The sequence below is a fragment of the Chiloscyllium plagiosum genome, unplaced genomic scaffold (genome assembly GCF_037043375.1).
Source record: "Chiloscyllium plagiosum isolate Xiang-an unplaced genomic scaffold, Cpla_swu_hap1 HiC_scaffold_28, whole genome shotgun sequence".
NCBI classification, from domain to species: Eukaryota; Metazoa; Chordata; class Chondrichthyes; order Orectolobiformes; family Hemiscylliidae; genus Chiloscyllium; species Chiloscyllium plagiosum.
The window spans coordinates 9,294,329-9,318,205 of record NW_028270166.1 but is presented as its reverse complement, the minus strand read 5'-3'; the positions used below and the strand labels follow the sequence as shown (position 1 = coordinate 9,318,205).

The 23,877-nt window shown below is 42.1% G+C and overlaps 1 protein-coding gene across 1 annotated transcript in view; it reads left to right on the top strand.

The window, feature by feature from the left end:
* The window catches only part of LOC122565425 (semaphorin-4E-like), a 117,486-nt gene that overhangs the window by 27,450 nt on the left and 66,159 nt on the right, over positions 1-23,877 (top strand). Inside the window, exons 2-3 of the mRNA XM_087975981.1 lie at positions 13,127-13,501; positions 14,802-14,947. Of these exons, the coding sequence (XP_087832107.1) occupies positions 13,393-13,501; positions 14,802-14,947 (255 nt within the window). The 5' untranslated portion in view covers positions 13,127-13,392. The remainder of the gene's footprint in view (positions 1-13,126; positions 13,502-14,801; positions 14,948-23,877) is intronic.

Below are 23,877 nucleotides of genomic sequence, written 5' to 3'. Positions count from 1 at the left end.
AAGTAGCTAATAATATTCTCTTGGCAGAAGACCAAATGGATAAAGGTACAGTACTAAGTTGTTTGAAATGAATTTGAACAGGCCAGGTAATCCTTGGTTCAGTGACTGAATCTGGACTAAGGCTGATAACAGGAGAACAGCAGTTGCACTGTACAGTAAAATTAATTTGATAGTAGTGAATGTGGTCTATTGTTTGCATTGCTTTTGAGTTTACTGAAGATTTTTCCCACGTGTATTCCACTTCTGAAGGTTCACTCTCATTTGGGTATAGTTCTACGGATGCAGTAACCCCTCCGTGTTTCATCGAAGTGTGCCTCTGTATTTCAGATGCATTGCGTGGCTTGCTTTGCACACATCAGATGGTAATTAGATTAGATTAGATTCCCTATAGTGTGGAAACAGGCCCTTTAGCCCAACCAGTCCACACCGACCCTCCGAAGTGTAACCCACCCAGACCCATTTCCCTCTGCCTAATGCACCTAACACTATGGGCAAATTAGCATGGCAGTTCACCTGACCTGCACATCTTTGGATTGTTGGAGGAAACTGGAGCACCCGGAGGAAACCCACACAGACATGGGGAGATTGTGCAAACTCCACACAGACAGTCGCGAGAGGATGGAATCGAACATGGGACCTTGGTGCTGTGAAGCAGCAGTTCTAACCACTGAGCAACCATGTCGCCTGGAAAGCCAGTGCTCCGAGTGAGGCTCGAACTCACAACCTCGGCATTGCCCACCGCCTGTACTGCTCTATAAGTACCGTGCGCTAACCGATTGCGCCACTGGTGCTGCATCAGGACAAAGTCAAGGTGCATTGGTGCATTTTGTAGTGGAGGTTTTACATACGCCTTGCTGTCTCCGTCTCTCTCTCTCTCCTCACTTGACTTGTCTCTCTTCTCACTTCTCTCTCTCTCTCTCACTGCACTCTCACACTTTTCCTTGGAGAAGCTTGGCTACATCAGCGCTGACTGCAGATTGAGTGTAAAGCCTTCCTATTTGGCATGTCTCAGATGGTTGTTGTAAATGCACTTGAAATTTTAGCTGTCCAATACCCAACTCTGGTTAGAGACGAAAAAAACTGCAAATGCTAGAATCCAACGTAGACAAGCAGGAGCAAGGCAGGAGGTGGAGAAGTCACTGTTTTGGATATAACCCTTCTTCATTCTTGCTGTGTTCTTCCAGCCTCCTGCTTGTGTACCTTCAATACCCAACTCTGACAATGATTTAGCGGTCTTTTCAAAATTAAATTTGGCTTTCTGCTGTTTCATAGCAACACAGTTATAGGAGTAAGCCATTAGCTCCTTGAGCCTGTTTCACCATTTAGTGAGATCATGGCTGAACTGTAGCCTAACACCATTAACCTGCCTTTGGCCTATATTCCTTAATACCAATGCTTAACAAAAATGATCTATTTCAGATTTAAAATTAACAACAGATCCAGCATCCACTGACACTTGTGGAAGAGAATTCCAAACGTCTACTACTCTTTACTTCCTAACATTGCTCCTGAATGATCTGGCCCTAATTCTCGGACTGTGTCCCGTAGTTCTGGAATCCCCAACCAGTGGAAATAGTTTCTTTTATCTACCCTGTCTTTTCACCATGACGTTTTCATTCTCGCCGATTATTTCTTCTAGTTCAGTAGCTTTTTTGCTATTGGAAGAGTAGATTTGGTGCAATATGACATTGATCTTTTGTATTGGACTACTTTCCATTCCTTCAGCACTGCTTCACTTGAAGATTGCCTTGTATACATCAATGTGGGATTCGCTTTTTTTTTAATGATTCCTTTGGCAATTTTTCATAACTGCCTCCACCCTTCCATTTGACTAGGGATAGTGATTAGATAGTCTGTGTGATACATTTTGTCTTTACTTTTTCATGCTAAGTCATTATAAGGTTAATCATGCTGACTACATCCTCTGGGATAGATAATTGATTTTATAAGTATTCTAGCCAATGCAGAGACTGCTTCTTAGCAGCAAAGTTGATGAATAAGAACTAAAATTTGAATGAGATAGGCAATGAAATGCAGAACAGCATAGAATCTCATGATCTCTTAGAATTGATATAGGATCAATTCATGGACTATTTTCCGGTCTCCCAGTCGTCATCTTTTCCTTGCTGGAGATGTAAACTTCTTCCTGAATTATTATTATTATTAGTAAAACTCTTTGTAGGTTGGGAAATATTTTATGGCTTCTTGTGTTTTATTCTTTGCCTTTTTATTGAAAAAAAATTATCAAATGTTCTGTGTGACCAGTACATTGTTTCCTATCCATACTGCAGTACAGTAGCTGACTAAGAAGTTGTCAAACATAGAGTTTCATTCATAAAATCATGAAGGACATGGATAGGGTGAAAAACCAAGGTCTTTTTCCCAAGGTAGGTGAGAGGGAAAAAGTTTAAATGGGACCTGAGGGGCAACTTTTTCACGCAGAGGGTGGAATGTGAATGGAACTAGCTGCCAGAGAAGGTGGTGAAGGCGGGTACAGTTACTGTATTTTCAAAGGCATGTGTATGGGTACATGAATAGGAAGGGTTTAGAGGGATTTGGGCCAAATGCTGGTAAATGGGGCTAAATCAGTTTCGGATATCAGGTTGGCGCAGACAAGTTTGACCAAAGGGTCTATTTCCATGCTGTATAATTCTATGACTCTATTTAGTTTGAATTCTGGCTTTTGTCCAACTGCACTGCTTGTTAAGATTCTGATTTTGTGCTGAAAGTTATTTTACAAGTTTGAGTAAGAACAGTCTTAACATTAACCCTTACAGGTACCAAACTTACAACTTCATAGATTTTTCAACATTTTGATAAGCTAAGATATTGCAAAACCAGTCTGATTATCTTTTGGTCAGTTTATCACCTGTGAACCAAACTGAGACATTTAATAATTGAACCAATCCATCTGTGTGACACATTTTGTCTTTACTAAGCTTAGCACCATGAAAGCCTCTTTCTCATGGTAAATCATTATAAGATTAATCACCCTAACTGCAGTACTTTATCCTCTTATTTTCATAACCTGAAAGTTGAACTTCTGTTCTTTTTTAGATAACTGCTTCAAATGTCTCTTATTTCACAACTCCTGTTCACTTAATTTGATGCACTATTCTGAGATGTTTTGAAGAATAATGGAATAAAAACAAGAACTTGGTAAACGTTTCTTTATAAACCAGGTTAGTAGTATTGGGGAAATAATCAGTTTTGAGAACATTACAGCTGCATACTACTTCAGCATTTGACCAGGAAAGAGAATGACTTCAACTTTAAATAGGTCTGCTTAACAAGTCAGTAGTCCTGCTTTCATTTGTGTCAGCATTTTGGACTAACATTCATATTTATGAATATGGTGATAACCAGATAATCTGTTGTTGTAATATTGATTTGAGGGAAGAGAAAGATATTGTCCTGCGGATGGGAATGTCTTCTCTGCTGTTCTTCTAAGTAGTGCCGCGGGTTATTTTTGCAGTTGCATCTGCCCAAGCAGGTAAATGTTTTGTCCTGTTTCACACACCATTGACAAGGCTGCACATCCAGCAGTTCATTGCATCCTCCATATTATGTTGGAGTATCAGCCTGAAATTTTGTGGTTGGAGTTGGACTTGAACCCAGAACCATGTGGTGAGAACACTACCAACTTGGCTGCAGCTGGTGCACTGTGCTATTTCTAGCAAATTAACAGTGGCACCAATTGTAAGCTTGGCTTATTTAGTAACTTTCTGGGTCAAAGCTTAGGGGTTCAAGCCCACTATTGGACAAGTGACATTAAACAGAGTGCTTTAGCCTGGCTACTGAGCAAGACATAAAACATCTTATTTTATATATACCCATAGATAAAATGTCCAATCCAAGCCAAACTTTCTCCCTAGAACAATGCTAGCAAAAATTGATCATCTGGTCATTCTATCGTTGTTGTGGGATCTTAATGTGTCCATGAGTTGGTTGCCATGTTTGTTTGCTGAATGGTGACTGAATCTCAAAGCGACCTTTTGCTGGAAAGTGCTTTAGTATGTCTTTGGATATGAAAATGTTGAATCTGTTTAATAATCACAATATTGTTGAAATTGGAAGCAGAAAATGTTTTTGTACAAACTTGAATTGTGAGATGAAGTTCCTTTAACAATCTGGAGTGTAAATGGACTGTGTACATTTAGTTTCTTATTACTTCAACACTGATGCTGTGAAGTTTGAAAAGTTCAAGGTTTGTGTAAAGATTGTAGCTCGGGTGCCAGTTGCAGTTGTTGCGGGTATATTTGCTGAGCTGTGAATTTGGTTTGCAAACGTATTGTTCCCTGTCTAGGTGACATCATCACAGCAGTGGAGCCTCCTGTGAGGCTGCTGTACTGTCGGTTGGAATTTATTTGATTTTGTTCCCACTGCTTCCGGTTGCCGGTTCAGGTTGTTTGTTGCAGTGGTCGGTATATTAGATCGAGGTCGATGTGTTTATTGAAGGAATCTGGATGAATACCAAGCTTTGAGGAATTATCTGGCTGTCGTCTGTTTGGCTTGTCCTATTATTGTTGTGCTGTTCCAGTTGAATTTGTTGTCTGTGTGTATAGATACTAAGGCTAGGTGGTAGTGGTGTTTCGTGCCTAGTTGTCTGTCTCTCTCTATCCTTGATAGTGTTTCGTGCAGCCACTGCGTGGAATCGTGTACACTTCGTTTGTCTTGCACATGATGGGTATGGGTCTTTTGTTCTATTGAGTTGTTATCTGAGTATGGCTGTCAGTTTATGTGCTGTCATAAATCTGGCAGACAAGCAGACAACTAGCCATTCACACCCATGAACATCAACTAGCCACTAAACGTCACAACCCAGCTGTCATAGTATCTAGACACACAGATGACAAGTACCACAAATTTGACTGGGACAGCACCAGAATAATAGGACAAACCAAACAGACGACAGCCAGAGAATTTCTAGAAGCTTGGCACTCATCCATGGACTCCATCAATAAACACATTGACCTAGACCTAATATACCAACCACTGCAACAAACACTGGAACCAGCAACTGGAAGTACCGGGAACAAAATCAAATAAATGCCAACAGATACAGTACAGCACTACATACAAGCCTCTGTAGCACTGAGGATGTCACCTAGAAAGGGGATGAAACACCTGCAAACCAAATTCACAGTTCAGCCATCATACCCACAACAACTGCAGTTTGAAAAGTCCATGTCAGCTCCAGCAGAACTTCTATCCTAACTGTCCTGAAATTGAAGGTTCAGTGGAAACTGCCATACAGGGACTTCAGGGAAGTGTTTTAGAAAAACAAAGTAAATACTTGAATTGAATGAAAGATTTAGGTTAAAGCACACATCTCACCACTGACTGAGACATCTTGCCAAATGGCTACACTTAGGTGTACTCTGGCCAGTTCTTAAGAATCTGCTACAAGCTTTTTAACAGCTAACAGAATATGTCAGTTTATTCCTCAACTTTAAGGCTTTAAAGCATTTTAGTTCCTATGCAATTTAAATGTTAAGGCACCTACCTTGTTTAAAGATCATTTAATGGGACACCCTTGATACTTCAAACAGTGAATAAATTTTCAGGGGTATTGTTAATCAATACATACAAGGTAGGTGTGAAGTTTCATTGTCACGTCGTATTGGTTTAACATATCTGGGACGAGGCAGTATTGAGGTCCCAACAGTTACCAACTTTGTCTTTGGGTCAGTTTTCTACATCAGTTCTTCTAGTAATGCTGGAAAATGAATTCATGATCAAATAGCCTGATAGCATTCATCTCAAATGTCACCGACAGTCACTTGGATTAGTAATAATATTCTGCTTGTATTTTGATTTGTGCTTAACCTGAATCACTGTCCCTAGAAGAGAAAGGAGATTCAGGGAAAATACATTGAACAGTTGTGGATCTGTTGGTTTTTTAATATAATACCTTTTATATGATTTGGAGGTGCCGGTGTTGGACTTTGTACAGCAAAGTTAAAAATCACACAACACCAGGCTATAGTCCAACAGGTTAATTTGGAAGCACTAGCTTTCGGAGTGTTGTTCCTTCAGGTGGTTGTGGAGTATAGGATTGTAAGGCACAGAATTTACAGCAAAGGTTTACGATGTGATGCAACTGAAATTATCTATTGAAAAAGATCTGGATTGTTTAAGACACATGTTTTGGAATGACCATGTCGGTTTCAGTTCTTTTCATATGTAAATTCCAGAACTTTTTTTGAAAGTTACATTCTTCAAAGACTGCAATTTCTCCCTAGACGTGATCGACGATGCTCTCCACCGCATCTCCTCCACTTCCCGCTCCTCCGCCCTTGAGCCCCGCCCCTCCAATCGCCACCAGGACAGAACCCCACTGGTCCTCACCTACCACCCCACCAACCTCCATATACATCATATCATCCGTCGTCATTTCCGCCACCTCCAAACGGACCCCACCACCAGGGATATATTTCCCTTCCCCACCCCCCCCCCCAATCAGCGTTCCGAAAAGACCACTCCCTCCGTGACTCCCTTGTCAGGTCCACACCCCCCACCAACCCAACCTCCACTCCGGGCACCTTCCCCTGCAACCGTAAGAAACGCAAAACTTGCGCCCACACCTCTCCCCCTTATTTCCCTCCAAGGCCCCAAGGGATCCTTCCATATCCGCCACAAATTCACCTGCACCTCCACACACATCATTTACTGCATCCGCTGCACCCGATGTGGCCCCCTCTATGTTGGGGAGACAGGCCGCCTACTTGCGGAACATTTCAGAGAACACTCCTGGGACACCCGGACCAACCAACCCAACCACCCTATGGCTCAACACTTCAACTCCCGCTCCCACTCCACCAAGGACATGCAGGTCCTTGGACTCCTCCATCGCCAGACCATAGCAACACGATGGCTGGAGGAAGAGCGCCTCACCTTCCGCCTAGGAACCCTCCAACCACAAGGGATGAATGCACATTTCTCCAGTTTCCTCATTTCCCCTCCCCCCACCTTGTCTCAGTCCCAACCCTCAAACTCAGCACCACCTTCCTAACCTGCAATCTTTTTCCTGACCTCTCTGCCCCCAACCCCGCTCCGGCCTATCCCCCTCACCTTAACTCCTTCCACCTATCGCATTTCCAACACTCCTCCCCCAAGTCCCTCCTCCCTACCTTTTTATCTTAGTCTACTTGGCAAACTCTCCTCATTCCTGAAGAAGGGCCCATGCCCGAAACGTCGATTCTCCTGTTGCTTGGATGCTGCCTGACCTGCTGCGCTTTTCCAGCAACACATTTTCAGCTCTGAACTTTACCTGAGCCAACATGGCACTTATTGTTAATGCATTGAAGGTGTGAGGTGCCCTATGTGAAGCTGTCTGTGCCGAATATACAGACTGATCCTATTTCTAAAAAAGGGATTTACAGAGTCTTACATGGATTCATGCAGTTTTCGAGCAAAATAAATTGTAATCCTGTGATTCAGCCAACAGGACATCCCATCATATTAGGCAATGAGACCCTGTGTAAGAACATCTCTGGCTATGTCGAAAGCATCTTGAAACTCATTGTACAGGGGATCCGCAGCTTCTGTCACGACACTACAGATTTCTTACAGAAACTTAGCACCCACGGACCAGTCAAACAGGGAACATTCCTCGTCACAGTGGATGTTTCAGCACTTTACACCAGCATCCCCCATAATGATGGCTTTGCAGCAACAGCCTCAGTACTCAACACCAACAACTGCCATTCTTGGACACATGCATCTCCATCAAAGATGGGCACCTCGGCACCTCACTCTACCACAAACCACAGATAACCTTATGATGCCTTCCACATCCATCAAAGTTTTATCTGCACACCCACCAATATCATTTATTGTATCTGTTGCTCCCGATGCAGTCTCCTCTACATTCGGGAGACTGGACGCCTCCGAGCAGAGCACTTTCGGGAACATCTCTGGGACACCCGCACCAATCAACCACACCGCCCTGTGGCCCAACTTTTCAACTTCCCCTCCCGCTCTGCTGAGGAAATGGAGGTCCTGGGCCTCCTTCACCGCCGCTCCCTCACCACCCGACGCCTGGAGGAAGAACGCTTCAACCCCAGGGCATCAATGTGGACTTCAACAGTTTTCTCATTTCCCCTTTCCCCACCTCACACCAGTTCCAAACTTCCAGCTCAGCACTGTCCCCATGACTTGTCTTACCTGCCTATCTTCTTTTCCACCTATCCACTCCACCCTCCTCCCTGACCTATCACCTTCATCCCCTCCCCCACTCACCTATTGTACTCTATGCTACTTTCTCCCCTCCCCCATCCTCCTCTCATTTATCTCTCCACCCTTCAAACACTTGCCTGTATTCCTGATGAAGGGTTTTGCCCAAAACGTCGATTTTACTGCTCCTCAGATGCTGCCTGAACTGCTGTGCTTTTCCAGCACCACTAATGCAGAATCTGGTTTCCAGCATCTGCAGTCATTGTTTTTATCCACTTCTCCAGCATCCACCTGAAACATATTAAAACATCCATCCCCTATGGACAAGCCCTACGCATACACAGGATCTGTTCAGATGAGGAGGAATGTGATGGGCTCTTGGAAGTACTCAAGAATGCCCTCATAAGAACGGGATACGATGCTCAACTCATCGACTGCCAGTTCCATAAGGACCTCCACAGGAGACAGACATGAGCTGCAACCAACAGGGTACTCTTCGTTGTCTAGTACTTCACAGGAGCCAAGAAACTATGCCATGTTTTTCGCAGCCTGAAACAAATTATCAATGAGGATGAGCACCTGGCCAAGACCTTCCCCATGCCTCCACTTCACTTTTTAAACAACCACCAAACCTCAAACAGATTGTTGTTCGCACCAAACTGCCTGGCTTTCAGGACAACACTGTACAACCTTGTGGCAGACGCTGCAAGACATGTCAGTGTCGACATGGATACCATCATTACGCATGAGGACACCACCCACCATGTACGCGGCAGGTACTCGTGACTTGGCCAACATTGTCTCATATGCTGCAGGCAAGGATGCCCTGAGGCATGGTATATTGGCGAGACCAAGCAGAGGCTACGGCAACGGATGAACAGACCCCGCAACAATTAACAGACAGGAGTGTTCCCTCCAAGTCGGAGAACACTTCATTGGTCTGGGATGTTCGACCTCTGACTTTTGGGTGACCATCCTCCAAGGCTGACTTCGGGACAGGCAAAGTGGCTGAGCAGGGGCTGATAGCCAAGTTTGGTACCTATGGGGAGGGCCTCAACCGGGACCTTGGGTTCATGTCACACTACAGGTGACCCCACTGCACTATGCACTCTCGCACGCACACAGACACACACTCTCCTATAGAATCAGTCTGAATACTGGGGCACAGGCAGCCTCACACCTCCAATGCATTATCTGGGCCAACATGGCACCTATTGTGAAAGTTCACTTCAAAATGTTACTTTAAAATAAAATTTCTGGGATTTACATATGAAAGAACTGAAACCAACATGGTCATTCTAAAAGATGAGAGACTTAACAAACCATCCAGGTCTTTTTCAATATATAATTTCAGTTCCATCACACTGTAAACTTTTGCTATAAATTCTAGTGCTTACAAATAAACGTGTTGGACTAATACTTGGCACTGTGATTTGTAACCTTTTACATGAAATGTCTCAAAGCATTTGTGCAGTGAATTGCTAGACATTTTAATGAGCAACAAACTTTAGCAACAAAGAAAAAGTGAAACATAAATTCATAATCTTAAATTGTAGAATTGAGCTTTTCTAAATGAAAATTTTTCCTTTAACATTTTTTGGTTAATTATTTGCAAAATAATGTGTAAATATAATGAAGTAACAAACTGCATGGAAAATAAATGGATTTTTCTAAATGTATTTTTGCAAGTTTTTTTTAACTCATTGCATATGAGTAATAATGTTAAATAGAAAGCCATAAAGTGTATCTTTTGACCACTCTTTTTAAATATCCTTTCGATATGTAATGAATGCTTGCTTTCTCTCCTCCTAACTTTCTTCCTCCATCCACACTAGATGAACACAGTTTTCAGCTGGAACCACTAAAATTGTAATCCTTACAAGACCTGAGATTTTATCCACATGCATGCATTAGCTAACTATCTGAGGGCTTGTTTTAACTGGCCTGCTATGATTTTCTTTGGGATTTTTAAAAATTCCTTTGGTGAATTGCCTGAATATGTTGCTGGGTATGTGCAGTTCAGAATCAAAAGATACATCTGGGTCATTAAGGAATTGTCATTAGTTTCATTTAACTAATACTTTAACATTCAAATACCAAAGCATCAAAAATACAGTTAAAAATCACACAACACCAGGTTGTAGTACAACAGGTTTAATTTGAAGCACACTAGCTTTCGGAGCGCTCCTCCTTCACCAGGTGGTTGTGGAGGACACAATTGTAAGACACAGAATTTATAGCAAAAGTTTACAGTGTGATGTAACTGAAATTACACATTAAAAAATACCTTGATGGTTTGTTGAGTCTCTCATCTGTTCGAATACCATGACAGTTTCATTTCTTTCATGTATAAATCACAAAACTTTTTTTTAAAAGTTGCATTCTCAGGTTAACTGTAACAATTAGTGTTAGCTAGACAATATGTTGAAGGTTTTGGTTAAAGTGGTACTGGAAAAGCACAGCAGGTCAGGCAGCATCTGAGGAGCAGGAAAATGGACGTTTCGGGCAAAAGCCCTTCATCAGGAATACCGGTGGTTAGATGCATACCTGACACATAAGATCGTGGTCGTTGGAGGTCAGACATCTCAGTTCCAGAACATCTCTGTAGGAGTTCCTCAGGGTAGTGTCTTAGGCCCAACCATCTTCAGCTGCTTCATCAGTGACCTTCCCTCCATTATAAGGTCAGAAGTGAGGATGTTCCCTGATGATTGCGCAATGTTCAGCATTATTTCACAATTTCTCAGTAACTGAAGCAGTCCTAATGCAACAAGATCTGGACAATATCCAAGCTTGGGCTGACAAGCAGCAAGCAACATTTGCGCCATACAAATGCCAGGCTATGACCATCACCAACAAGAGACAACTTGACATTCAATGGTGTTACCATTCACTGAATCCCCCAACATCCTGGGAGTTATCATTTGATCAGAAATTCAACTGGACCCGCTACATACTTGCAATGGCTATAAGGTCAGAGGTTAGGAATACTGCAGCAAGTAACTCACCACCTACCTCCCCAAATCCTGCCTACCATCTACAAGGCAGAAGTCAGGAGAATCCACAAGCATCCATTCCGTCCACCACTGACGCTCAGTTGCAGCAGTGTGTACAACTTAGAAGATGCCCTGCAGAAATTCACCAAAGTTCCTCAGACAGCACTTCTAAACCCAAAACCACTTCCATCTGGAAGGACAAGGGCATCAGATATATGGGAACATCACCATCTTCAAGTTCTCCTCCAAGCCACTTACCATCCTGAAAATATCACCATTCCTTCACTGTTGCTGGGTCAAACTGCTGGAATTCCCTCCCTAAGGGTATTGTGGGTCAACTCACAGCTGGTGGACTGCAACAGTTCAAGAAGGCAGCTCACCTCCACCCTCTCAAGGGCAACTAGGGACAGGCACTAAATGCAGGCCAGCCAGCGATGAGCACATCCCATAAAATTAATTTTTAAAAAATTATCTTATTTCCCCTTAATGCATCTATCAAATTCACTCATTACTACCTGTGGTAAAAAGTTTCATATTCTAACCACTGTACTCCTCTGAAGCCTGAGATGTCTAAGTATCCCAGACATTGGGAGAGGTGTGAGAGAATGAAATTCCAGCTGTTAACATATGGTTTTAAGTGAATCTGAAATAGAATCTTACAGTTTGTAGACTTTATTTAGTCATAGAGCTCTTCAAGCAGTAGACTTTGTTAGTTGTCTAATGTTGCTCTTCCTCTTTCCTTCGTGTGAATCAGCATAAGTATTTGATGACGGGGGGGGCGGGGGGGGGGGCGGGGGTAGGCTCCAATCAAGAGCATATTCTAAAGTTAATAATGGAGAGTTAAGTTACAAACTATCCCCCATATAACAGGAATTAGAAGACCGTTTTTACAGTTTTACAGGTGAAGTTAAATTTAAGTGTATTTCATCCAGAGATATCTGCATATAGACATAACACATGAAGGAGACAATGGTAACGTCATTGGACCAGTAATCCAGAGCCGAGGCTAATGCCTTGGCACATTAATTCAAAATCCATGGCAGCAGGTGGGATTTCAATTCAATGAATAAAATCTGGGTAATCTGAGTAATGACCCACGAAACCATCGTCAATTGTTGAATGAGACTATCTGGTTCACAATCCAGGTCAGGCTTATATGTGACTCCAGACCCACAACAATGTAGTTGACTCTTAACTGCAGTTAACAAGCCAAATAGTTCAAAGGAAATTATGATGGGCGATAAGTGGTGGCCTTTCCAGTGACACCAACTCCCCATTTTAAAATGAAAAGTAAGACCTTTCAAAAGATCTTACACATCTGTATTAAATCCATTGTACACCACATAAGTATCCAAAATCCAAATTAGCCAGACTCAAAAACCTAGGAGAATATGTTTAGATTCTCTGATATTTGGAAAAAAGCTAATGCTTTGCAATTTCTGAACTGAAAGAAATGTTTGAATGTCACTTCAGATTTTAGAAAATATCATTGCCCTAATGTCATAGCAATTTCACCAATAATCTATTTATGGGATAAGCTGAAAGGATCTGTTCAGTGTCACATCAAGGCATTTGAAAAATTAAATGCTAATCTTTGGCTGCATACTGGAATCATCATTTATCATTCAGAAAGTCAATAGTTTAGCAGTAAGTTGGATTGATATTCAATGAAGATGACAGTAGCTTGTCTTTACTCTCTACTCTCTTTGTACCAGCAGGAGAGGCTCAGCAATGTTTTTGTTAGTTGGTACTTATTGCATGCAGAAAATTTAAAACTGTCAAAATGTTTAAAAGACTACTTTGGGTTTATCATTGCGATAATGCTTTAAAAATTTACAGTAAAGGTTGCTGTAAAACTGGGATGTTTACATGATTTGTTTGGCAGGAGGAAGTATGTTGTTACACTCAAGGATATCTAGTTGAGCAAAGATATTGAACTGCAACTTCTATTTCAGGTTAAAACTGTGCTTCATGAAGGCTTCTGTCAATCGTGTTGAAGGGTACAACCTAGGAGATTCTTTCTTTTTGCCGCAAATGCATTTTACCTGACAATGTCGATTATTGTTGTGGACCTTGGTCTTGCAGAACAAAAATTTCTTCAGCAAAGTGGTTCTTGAAGCTTATCGAAGACATTCTAAAATATTCAATTAAGTATGTTTATCAGTAGCATCACTCCAAAACATTAAACATCCAAACATTGCTGCAAATCAACTTGTTAAACATGCAAAAAGCTGCTGTGTTCCTATTTTCTAATCTGCTGATCAGATATCTACTCCATTCAGAAGCTTTTCTACCAGATTATACACCAAGAAAAACTGTGAATTTTGAAGGTAAGAAACCATGTGCTTTTATTATAAATTGTACTTTAATTTTAAATCGAGTAGCATTTGCTTCCAGTTTCCCCACAGCTTCCAAAAGTAGAGGAGTAGTACTTAGTTTGGTTCCTTCTGTTTCCACTGTTTTCTTCATTTGTCCTTTCGCAACTAGTGATCCTTACCAAAGCTGCAATAATTGCTGATCTCTTGTTGCCCTGAAAATAGTGGTGGGCCTTTTACTCAAAACAAGTGAATTACTGGGCAATTTAGATTCCATTTCAGAGTCAACAAAATTGTGTCAGATTGGTCTTGCTTGTACCCTTCTCCATTCACCCCACAATTTCTCCTTCCTGAAAATCCATTTGTGTTTTTATTGGCACTCTGCAGATTTGCATGTTTTTTTTCTGCTGCTTCATTTATTGGTTAAATAATTTGCCTTAGTGATACTTAAACACTTATTTACTAGAATAGCACTATGAATTGCTGTACCCAAAATCTAATTTCTCTGTTCTATGAAAGGATTTTTTATTGCTATCAGTCTATGTCTTGAATATATCTCTTTTTTTGAAGGCATTGACCTCTGATAGAGTTGCAGCCAACAATCCTCCAATATTTTCTTCAAACAGTCAATGCTTCATTGAAAGCCAGCAAACTATTCAGTCCTGGAGAGATTTGGTTTTGCTGTAGCTGTTCAGTTCCATGAAGTAGATTAACATACTCAACTTTCCTGTCACTAAATTATGTGTACGCAACTCCAAAATTCAATTTAGTTTAATTATATGATAGTTTCACATACGCAGTGGAGTTCCAAATAAAATTATTTTCAGGTTATAACTGGTTTGGATAAAACAGGTCTAGAAACTTGATCCTTCTCCTTGTACATTGCTGTGCAGAAATTCTACCCGACAAGGTGCAAATCAGAGAGAAATGCACATCTAATTGTAGTTTCTAAAGGTTTCTGAGGAATGAGAGAGTGGTCACCCAGGAACCATTAGGAACACCTCTTTGTAAAATAGCTATAATTCTAAAATCTCAAGTGAAACTAAGTCCAACTCTAATTGTCTTCTGACTCTCAAAGATTCTGATAATGGCAGCAAGGATATTCAAAACTCTTGTCTTTTTTCTATGTCCGTAATTTGTTTGCACCTTTTTAAATAATCTCACTTGTTAATGGTGATTTTTTATTGCAGATATCTGGAACAGTTACAAGCACAAACCTAACTCTAATGTGCAGTGTATATCTGGAAATAGGGGATGACCTCTTCCTTAAATCTTTAATATTTTAACAGCTTTCCATACGGTTTTATCTTTATAGATGCAAATCTGAAAACGTTCACTGAACAAAGAATCTCTAATTACTCAACATTGCTGCTTAGTGAGGAGCATAACCTATTGTTTGTAGGAGCCAGAGATGCAATCTTCGCACTCAATATTGACAATGTTTCAGATAGTATTTCGCAAGTAAGCATATTGAGAGAATTCTCCATTTTTATTATATAAATCATGTTTGTTGATGTGAATAAAACTGGTAATGTACTGGAAAATCTATAGTTCCACAATGCAAGACCTGTCTTTTAAAGATCATTCATTTCTAAGTTGTTTCTCATGTTTACTTTTCTTTAACCCTGCTTTCATCTTTAGATCTTCCTGTGCTACTGTTTCTCACTGAAACCTATGCGAATGCTGCTTGTAGGAAATCCAAGGATCTTTCATGACAACAGAAGAAAGAAACAGAAACAAAAATAAGTCATTCGGCATGTTACCATTTGATGAGATCATTGCTGATCTGATTGTGACTTGACCTGGATTTTCCACTTGATTGCCTCTCAACTACAACCTCATCTCCCTCATGAATCAAACAGTTTTCTATCTCAACATTGAATATATTCAATGACTCCACCTCCGTTCTCTCTTGAGGGATATACTGTACTGAATTTTTGATTCAAGTATGGCAACCAATAGAAAGCACTCTATTATGTTGTATCACCTATGCCTTGTACATATGTAACGAGATATAGAAACATACAAGATAGGACAAGGCCAGTCAGCCCTTCAAGCCTGCTCTGCTATTCATCGTCATCATGGCTGATTGTCCAACTCAATAGTTTAATTCTGCTTTTGCCCCATAATCTTTGATCCTATTCGTTTCAAGTGCTATATCTAGCTGCCTCTTGAATACACAATGTTTTGGCATCAACTACTTCCTGTGGTAATGAATTCCAAAGGCTCACCACTCTTTGGGTGAAGAAATGTCTCCTCATCTCTATCCTAAATTGACCACCCTGAATCCTCAGACTGGTTCTGGACACACCCACCATCGGGAAGATCTTTCCTGCATCTACCCTGTCTAGTCCTGTTAGAATTTTATAAGTCTCTGTGAGAGGGGAACCCCACCCCACCTCCCCAACTTGTCTGAGCTCCAGTGAAAACAGTCCTAACCTAGTCAATCTCTTCTCGTACCTCAGTCCCGTCATCCCAATCAGCCTGGTAAACCTTTGCTGCGGCAGGGTGGCACAGTGGTTAGCACTGCTGCCTCACAGCGCCAGAGACCCGGGTTCAATTCCCGCCTCAGGCGACTGACTGTGTGGAGTTTGCACGTTCTCCCCGTGTCTGCGTGGATTTCCTCTGGGTGCTCCAGTTTCCTCCCACCATCCAAAGATGTGCAGGGTCAGGTGAATTGGCCATACTAAATTGCCTGTCGTGTTAGGTAAGGGGTAAATGTAGGGGTATGGGTGGGTTTCGCTTCGGCGGGTCGGTGTGGACTTGTTGGGCCGAAGGGCCTGTTTCCACACTGTAATCTAATCTAAATCTAAATCTGTACTCCCTCGAGAGCAAGAGCAGCTTACTGCAGAAAAGGACACCAAAACTGCACACAATATTCTCGGTGTGGCTCACCAAGATCCTGTATAACTGCAACAACACATTGTTGCACCTGTATTTGAAACTTGCAACGAAGGCCAACATACCATTTGCCTTCTTTACTGCCTGCTGCACCTGCATGCTTACATTCATCTATTGTACTGTTTGCTACCTTCTCCCCAGCCCCACCCTCCCCCCATTTATCTCTCCACCCTGGAGGCTTCCTGCCTCTATTCCTGATGAAGGGCTTTTGCTTGATATGTCAATTTTCCTGCTCCTTAGATGCTGCCTGACCTGCTGTACTTTTCCAGCACAACTCTGATCTAAACTCTGGTTTCTAGCATCTGCAGTTCTCACTTTTGCCCTGCTTACCTTCAGCGACTGGTGCACAAGGACACCCTGCTGCACACTCTCCTCTCCCAATTTACATCCATTCAGGTAGTAATCTCTCTTCTTGTTTTTGCTTCCAAAGTGAATAACTTCACATTTATCCAAATGAGATTACATCTGCCATTGATTTGTCCACTCACCTAACCTCTCCAGATCATGCTGACAGATCTCTGCATCCTCATCAAAGTTCACCCTACCGCTCAACTTGGTATCATCTGCAAACTTTGATAACCCTCTGTTATCCTACAATAAAGACCAGCATGTCTAGGATGAATGAGTTATTGCAGTAAGGCAGAGCAGATAAGGGTTGTACTTAGAATGAGAGATTATATTATTTAAGTATATAAGATCCTTAAGGGACTTTGATGTGGGAGAATGTTTCCGTTATGAGGAGAATTGGGAACCAGAGGACAGTTTCAAAATAAGGGGATCCCTTTAAAACACGGAGGAGAAATTTCTACTCAGAAGGAGGAATTTCTACTCTTGAGGGTGGTTAATCTTCCTTAATAGTGGCTATGTTGAGTAAGTTCAAGGCTGAGTCAGATGGATTTTTTTGAATAGCAAGGAGTCAAGCAGCAAAGTGAATTTGATCAACTATGATTTTACTGAATAATGGAGAGAGGTTCAAGAGTATGAATGACCTGCTTCTCTGATTTATTATGATCTGATCTGCTGAGGATTTTCAGTATCTGAAAATCCTCAGTTTTCTTTTGTTCCATGTAATTTCAACACACATTTTTCCCTCATATCCCCTTTAATTTTATTCCTTCCTTTCCTGAGAATACAGACTTATATTTGGTATGACCTTGTGTTTTCTTTCCCAAGTCCCCTTTTTTACATATAAGCTTAGGCAGTGATGTTTGGCAGCCTGTTCAGTTAATGGGGCAGGAGTATCGCAGCCAATAGTTCTCATGTCCCTCTCTCATTGTCATTGGATGCTTACATATTTCAGCAATGTGTCATGCATTAGAGATTGAGTAGGAGTTCTCGTTGTGGTATTGTCACTTGCATGGCATTTTTTTAAAATGAAAGCAACATACTGCCGTTGCTGGAGATCTGAAATAAAAACAAAGTGCTGAAGAAATACTCCAGTTTTTTTAGCATCTATTCAGAGAAGAGTCTTTGCATTTGATTAGTTGAACAGAATCTTATTGGGGCTTGAACAACGAAAACTATGATGAGAAAATCACATCTGATTGTAATCTGATTAAAACATTTTCAAAAATCACATGCAAAATTGGGCAACGCCTTTCTTGATTTCAGGAGCAACTCGATGCATTTTCAAACAAAGACTTTCTGGCATCAAAGCAAGATTCTCACTAGACAGTGGTGTGATCCCATTCATGGTGACTATTGTTTGTTGTTGGATTCATTAAAAACAAATGCCACCTTAGCAATATGCAACTTTCTGTTCTACCCCTGTCCTGTGAAGAAACAAGATATTGACAGTTCCTGATGTGAAAGTCAAAGTGAGTTCTTGAAGACATCAGGCCTGGCATATTGTCATGGTGGCTCAGTGGTTAACAGTGCAGCCTCACAGCACCAGGGACCCGGGTTCGCTTCCAGTCTCGGCCACCTGTCTGGGTGGAGTTTGCACAATCTCCCCGTGTCTGCGTGGGTTTCCTCTGGGTGCTCCGGTTTCCACCCACAATCCAAAGATGTGCAGGTTAGGTGGATTGACCATGGGAAATGAAGGATTACAAGATTTGGATCAGTCTGGGTGGGATGCTATTTGGAATGTTAGGTGCTTTAGGGAAAATGTAGAGAAATAAGGGAATGGGTCTGGGTGTGTTACTCTTCGGAGGGTTGGTATGGACCTGTTGGGCCTGTTTCCACACTGCAGGAGTTCGAAGTTCGAAGTTGTCAGCAGTCCTTAGTCAAGTCAAGGAGGTCCACTTTCCATTGGGGGTTCCAGTTCAGTAAGGTAAGGCAAGCCTCTGATATCAATCAGTGGACCTTTCAGCCACTTGGGGCAATCAGACTTCCTTCATTGGGATGAGGAGTAAAATACTGGGTAGTACACCAACCGTCTTGACACTTTCTACTGTATATGTGCTGTATTCTGCTGGAATGACCGAAATGAAAGTAGGTGTCATAGCTGTTGGTGCTCATGCAGGTGGGGGGAAGAGTGAGTCCTTAGGCAGTGTAGAGTACCTGCAGAGTTTGTAATGTCATGTGTTAAGGTGAGTGAGAACTAATAGGGAAAATGTTGCATGCAATAGTGCGAGTGGTGGAGCTTGAGCCTTGATGGGATGCATGTGAAATAGCAGAGAAGTTGATGGCTGTTAGTCTGGCAGAGTGAAGAAGGTAATTGCCCTTCTTCCTGGACTGCTGCTTATGCTCTAGGTGGCTGAGACCACACTGACCTGGTGGCAACCTCAGACCAGGCTAGCAGAGTTCGGTGGCCAGAGCTGTGTGAAGATAGTGGACAGGCTTTGGGGAGTCAGGATGTGAGTTACTCGCTTCAGTATTCCTAGCCTCTGACCTGCCCTTGTAGCCACCTCATTATATAGTCATGATTTGGAGATGCCGGTGTTGGACTGAGGTGTACAAAGTTAAAAATCACACAACACCAGGTTATAGTCCAACAGGTTTAATTGGAAGCACACTAGCTTTCTGAGCCCTCCACTATCACCTAATGAAGGAGCGTCACTCCGAAAGCTAGTGTGGCTCCAAATAAACCTGTTGGACTATAACCTGGTGTGTGATTTTTATCATTATATAGTGAGTAAGTTAAGTTTCTGGTCAATGGTAACCCAGAGGATGCTGATAATGAGAGATTCAATGATGGTAAATCACTGATTTCAGTGATGGTAAAATCTAACCCCTTAGATTTTCCCTTATTGGAGTCGGTCATTGTGCAGTGCAGCTCTAGACTAAAAGTGCTTGTCTTTGCGCACAACAGCCTTTTAAACTTGGCACTGATGCCAGGGATGGCATTCAACTACAGGATATTTTCAACAGTGGCAAGTGCTTTCAAATACAATGAGTAGTCAAATTGGGCTAGTGTCCAATGACTGCATTGTTATGGGGTGGGGTAGGTAGTTTAGCATGTTATGGATCTTGCAAGAGAAACTATCCATGCAACTTGACAAAATTGACATTTAAACAAATTCAGCCCATTAACTCTGTTTCTCTCTTCACAGATGCAGCCAGACATTGTGAGCTTCTTCAGCATTTTTTGTTTTCATTTCAGATTTTTAATATTTGACAAAATATGGCACATTTTAAAATACTTTTTTTTATCTCTGACAGATTAATTCAGCTCTGAATAATAAAGGGAGAATTTTTTAATTCACTTATGAGACATGGTGGTCAGTATTTCTTGCCTGTCCCGGTTACCCTTGAAGGTGGCAGTGAGCTGTCTTCGTGAACCCTGCAATCCACGTGCTGTGGGTAGATCCACATGCTGTGGTCAACCCATGGTGCCATTAGAGAGGGAGTTCCTGGATTTTGACCCAGCGACAGTAAAGGAATGCCAATATATTTCAAGTCAGGATGGTGAGTGGCTTGGAGGGAAATTTGCAGGTGGCGGTGTTCCCATGTATCTGCTGACCTTATCCTTCTAGATGGAAGTAATCGGGGTTTTGGAAGGTGCTGTCTAAGGATTTTTGGTGAATTTCTGCATTGCATCTTGTAGGTGGCAAATTCTTCTGTTCTTGAGCATCAGTGGTGGAATGACCAAATATTTATGAATGTGCTGTCAATCAAGCAGGCTACATTGTCCTGGATGGTGTCAAGCTCCTTGAGTGTTGTTGGAGCTGCACTCATTCAGGCAATGAGGAGTATTCCATCCCACTCTTGCCTTATAGATAGTGGACAGGCTTTGGAGAGTCAGGATGTGAATTACTCGCTTCAGTATTCCTAGCCTCTGACTTGCCCTTGGGTCAGTTAAGTTTCTGGTCAATAGTAACCCAGAGAATATTGAAAGTAAGAGATTCAGTGATAGTAACACCATTAAATGTTGAGGGGCAGTGATTAGATCGTTCCTTATTGGAAATGGTCTTGTCTGGCATTGTCATGAATGTTACTTGCCACTTCTTAGTCCTAGGTAAAAGTGAGGACTGCAGTTGCTGGAAATTAGAGTCTAGATTAGAGTGGTGCTGGAAAAGCACAGCAGGTCAGGCAGCATCTGAGGAGCAGGAAAATCGACATTTCGGGCAAAAGCCACTCATTAGGAATTGTCTGTCCTAGCCTGGATATTGTCCAGGTCTTGTTGCATTTGAGCATTGACTGCTTCAGTAACTGAGGAGTCATGATTGGTGCTGAACATTGTGCAATCATTGATGAACATGCCTACTGCTGACCTTATGGAGGAAAGTTCAATATGAAGCAGTTGAAGATGGTTGGGCCTAGGATACTACCTTGAAGGACACCTGCATTGATGTCCTGGAGCTGAGGAGACGAACCTGCAACAACCACAACCATCTTCCTACGTGCCAGCTTTTGACTCCAAACAGCAAACAGTTTGTCTCCTCATTCCCATTAGTTCCAGCTTTGCTAGGGCTCCTTGACACCACACTCGATTGAATGCAGCCTTGCTGTCAAGGGCTGCCACTCTTGCTTCACCTCTGAAATTCAGCTCTTTTGCTCATGTTTGAACCAAGGCTATAATGACATCAGGAGCTGAGTGGCCCCAGCAGAACCCAAACAGGGCATCAGCGAGCAGTTTGTTGCTTAGCAGATGTTGCTTGATTGCACTGTTGACAACATCTTCCATCACTTTATTGATGATTGAGGCTAGACTGATGGGGCGGTAATTGGCCGTGGTGGATTTGTCCTGGTTTTTGTGTATGGGGCATACCTCAGAGTTCCCACATTGTCTGGTAGATGTCAGTGTTGGAACTGTATTGGAACAGCTTTGCTAGGGTAGCGGTAAATTCTGGAGCACAGATCTTCAGTACTATTGCCAGAATGTTCTATGCCATATCCTTTGCCATATTAAGTGCCTCCAACAGTTGCTTGACATCACGTGGAGTGAATCGAATTGGCTGAAGACTGGCATCTGTGAAAGTGGGGATTCTTGGAAGATCAAGATGGATCATCCACTCGGTGCTTGTGGCTGAAGATTGTTGTGAGTAGTTCAACCTTATCTTTGTACTAATGTGCTGGGCTCTTTCATCATTGCGGATGGGGATATTTGTGGAGCTGCCTGCTCTGGCGAGTTGTTTAATTATCTTGCTTGCACTGTTTGCGATTAGATGCAACAGGACTGCAGATTTCATTTGATTGGTTTGTGTGATTGCTTAGCTCTATCACTGTCAATGCCATTTGGCATTGTTAGGTATGCCTAGTGCTACCTCCTGGCATGCTCTCCTGCATTGTCCATTGAAGCAGGGTTGATTCCCTGGGTTTAATTGTTTTGGTTGAGTGGGTTATATGCCAAGTAATGAGATTGCACATTCTTTCAGAGTACAATTCTGTTCCTGTTGATGGTCCACAGTGTCTCATGAATGCCCACTTTTGAGTTGCTAGATCTGTTCGAAGTTTGTCCCATTTAACATGGTAATGGTACCATACAATATGATGTAGGATATTCTCAATGTGAAGGCAGGTCTTAGTCTCCACAGGGAATGTGTGGTGGTCAGTCTTACCAATACCATCATGAACAAATGCATCTACAGCCTGCGAATTGGTGAGGATGAGGTCAAGTTCCCCCAACACCTGCTGCAGATCCAGTTTAGCAGCAGTGTCCTTTAGGACCCGACCAGCTCAATCTGTCATGCTGCTCCACAGCATGTCTACTGTGGCTTAGTTGGTATCACAATCCACTTTGTTATGGATTCAAGCTCAATTCTAGGGCTTTGAATTGACTATTCAGCGTAATATTCCCTGGGTGACCTACTGATGGAATGGGCTTTGTCCCAGATTTCATTTTTTTTTGGCAGACCTTTTATTTTTCCACATGTTAGTTGCAGCAGATCTGTGTGCCGGGCTGTCCTGAGTGTGTATGGAGTAATGGTACTCAGCACTGGCAATGTCAAAATTCAGATTGGGCAAGGATCAATGGCTGCAGGACCCCTACCCCTTCCCCACTCTAAAGGGGTTGCTTGCAGTCCTCCTCACCTTTGAGACTTCATCAGTCCTCACAGCATTCTAGGTTTTGCCAGCTAACTATGGCCCCCAATCCTGTTCTAAATGCTTCAGCAGTACTCCCTATGGCAATGTATCTGCTATTGTCTTCAACCAGAGGTTGGTTACCCTCTGGCTATTGGAGTGCCTTCTTTCAAATAAAACATGAAAACAGTCTCTGTGTGGGTGAATAAAACATCCGCTGGCACTGGTTTGGAGAAGGGATATAATCCGCTGTGACCTGGGACAAAATTTATCCCACAGGCATCGTAATTTAAATACACAGATTACCTATCTGGTCATTTATCAAAATCTGTATTGTGGGAGTTTGCTGTGTGCAAAATTACTTCTGCATTTATGACTGTAATGACTACTTCTCAATGAAGTACTTAATTGTTTGTAAAAACCTTTGAGAGCTAGGTGCTTATGAAAAATACTAAATAAATGCAAGTCTTTTTTATCCCCCTTTTTTGTACCAACAAGGACAACTGGAAAGTGATCTTGCTGCAAGTTGGCCTATCTTGGCAAGATTAAGAATTGCACAACATCAGGTTATAATCCAACAGGTTTATTTGGAGGCACTAGCTTTCGAAGTGCTGCTTCTTCATCATGTGATTGTGGAGCAGCCACAACTAAAGCTAGTGCCTCCAAACAGACCTATTGGATTATAACCTGGTGTTGTGTGATTTTTAAATTTGTCCACCCCAATCCAACATCGGCACCTCCCAAATCAATCTTGGCAAGGTAACACAAAGAGCTCAACATCAGCCTCAAGAGTTTCAAATTCAGCAGCAAAACAAATTGGCTGGGGTCCCATTGCTGATGGCTATCTAGAACTGCTTGCTGGAAAGCATGTGTGCGGGTAATAGGCGTGTACGGAACTGGGTTTATCTATGACTTTCCTCTTGCCTAAAAGACACATTGCTACTGATATACTCTCTCTCTGGGATTGCTCACAAAGAATAGCCACTTGGAATGCCATGTAAGGAGTGCCTGCACAATGATTCCCGTGCAGTAAGTCAGAGAGGAATAAAGTGTCAGTTACAGAAATAAAATGTAACTTGCCAAAG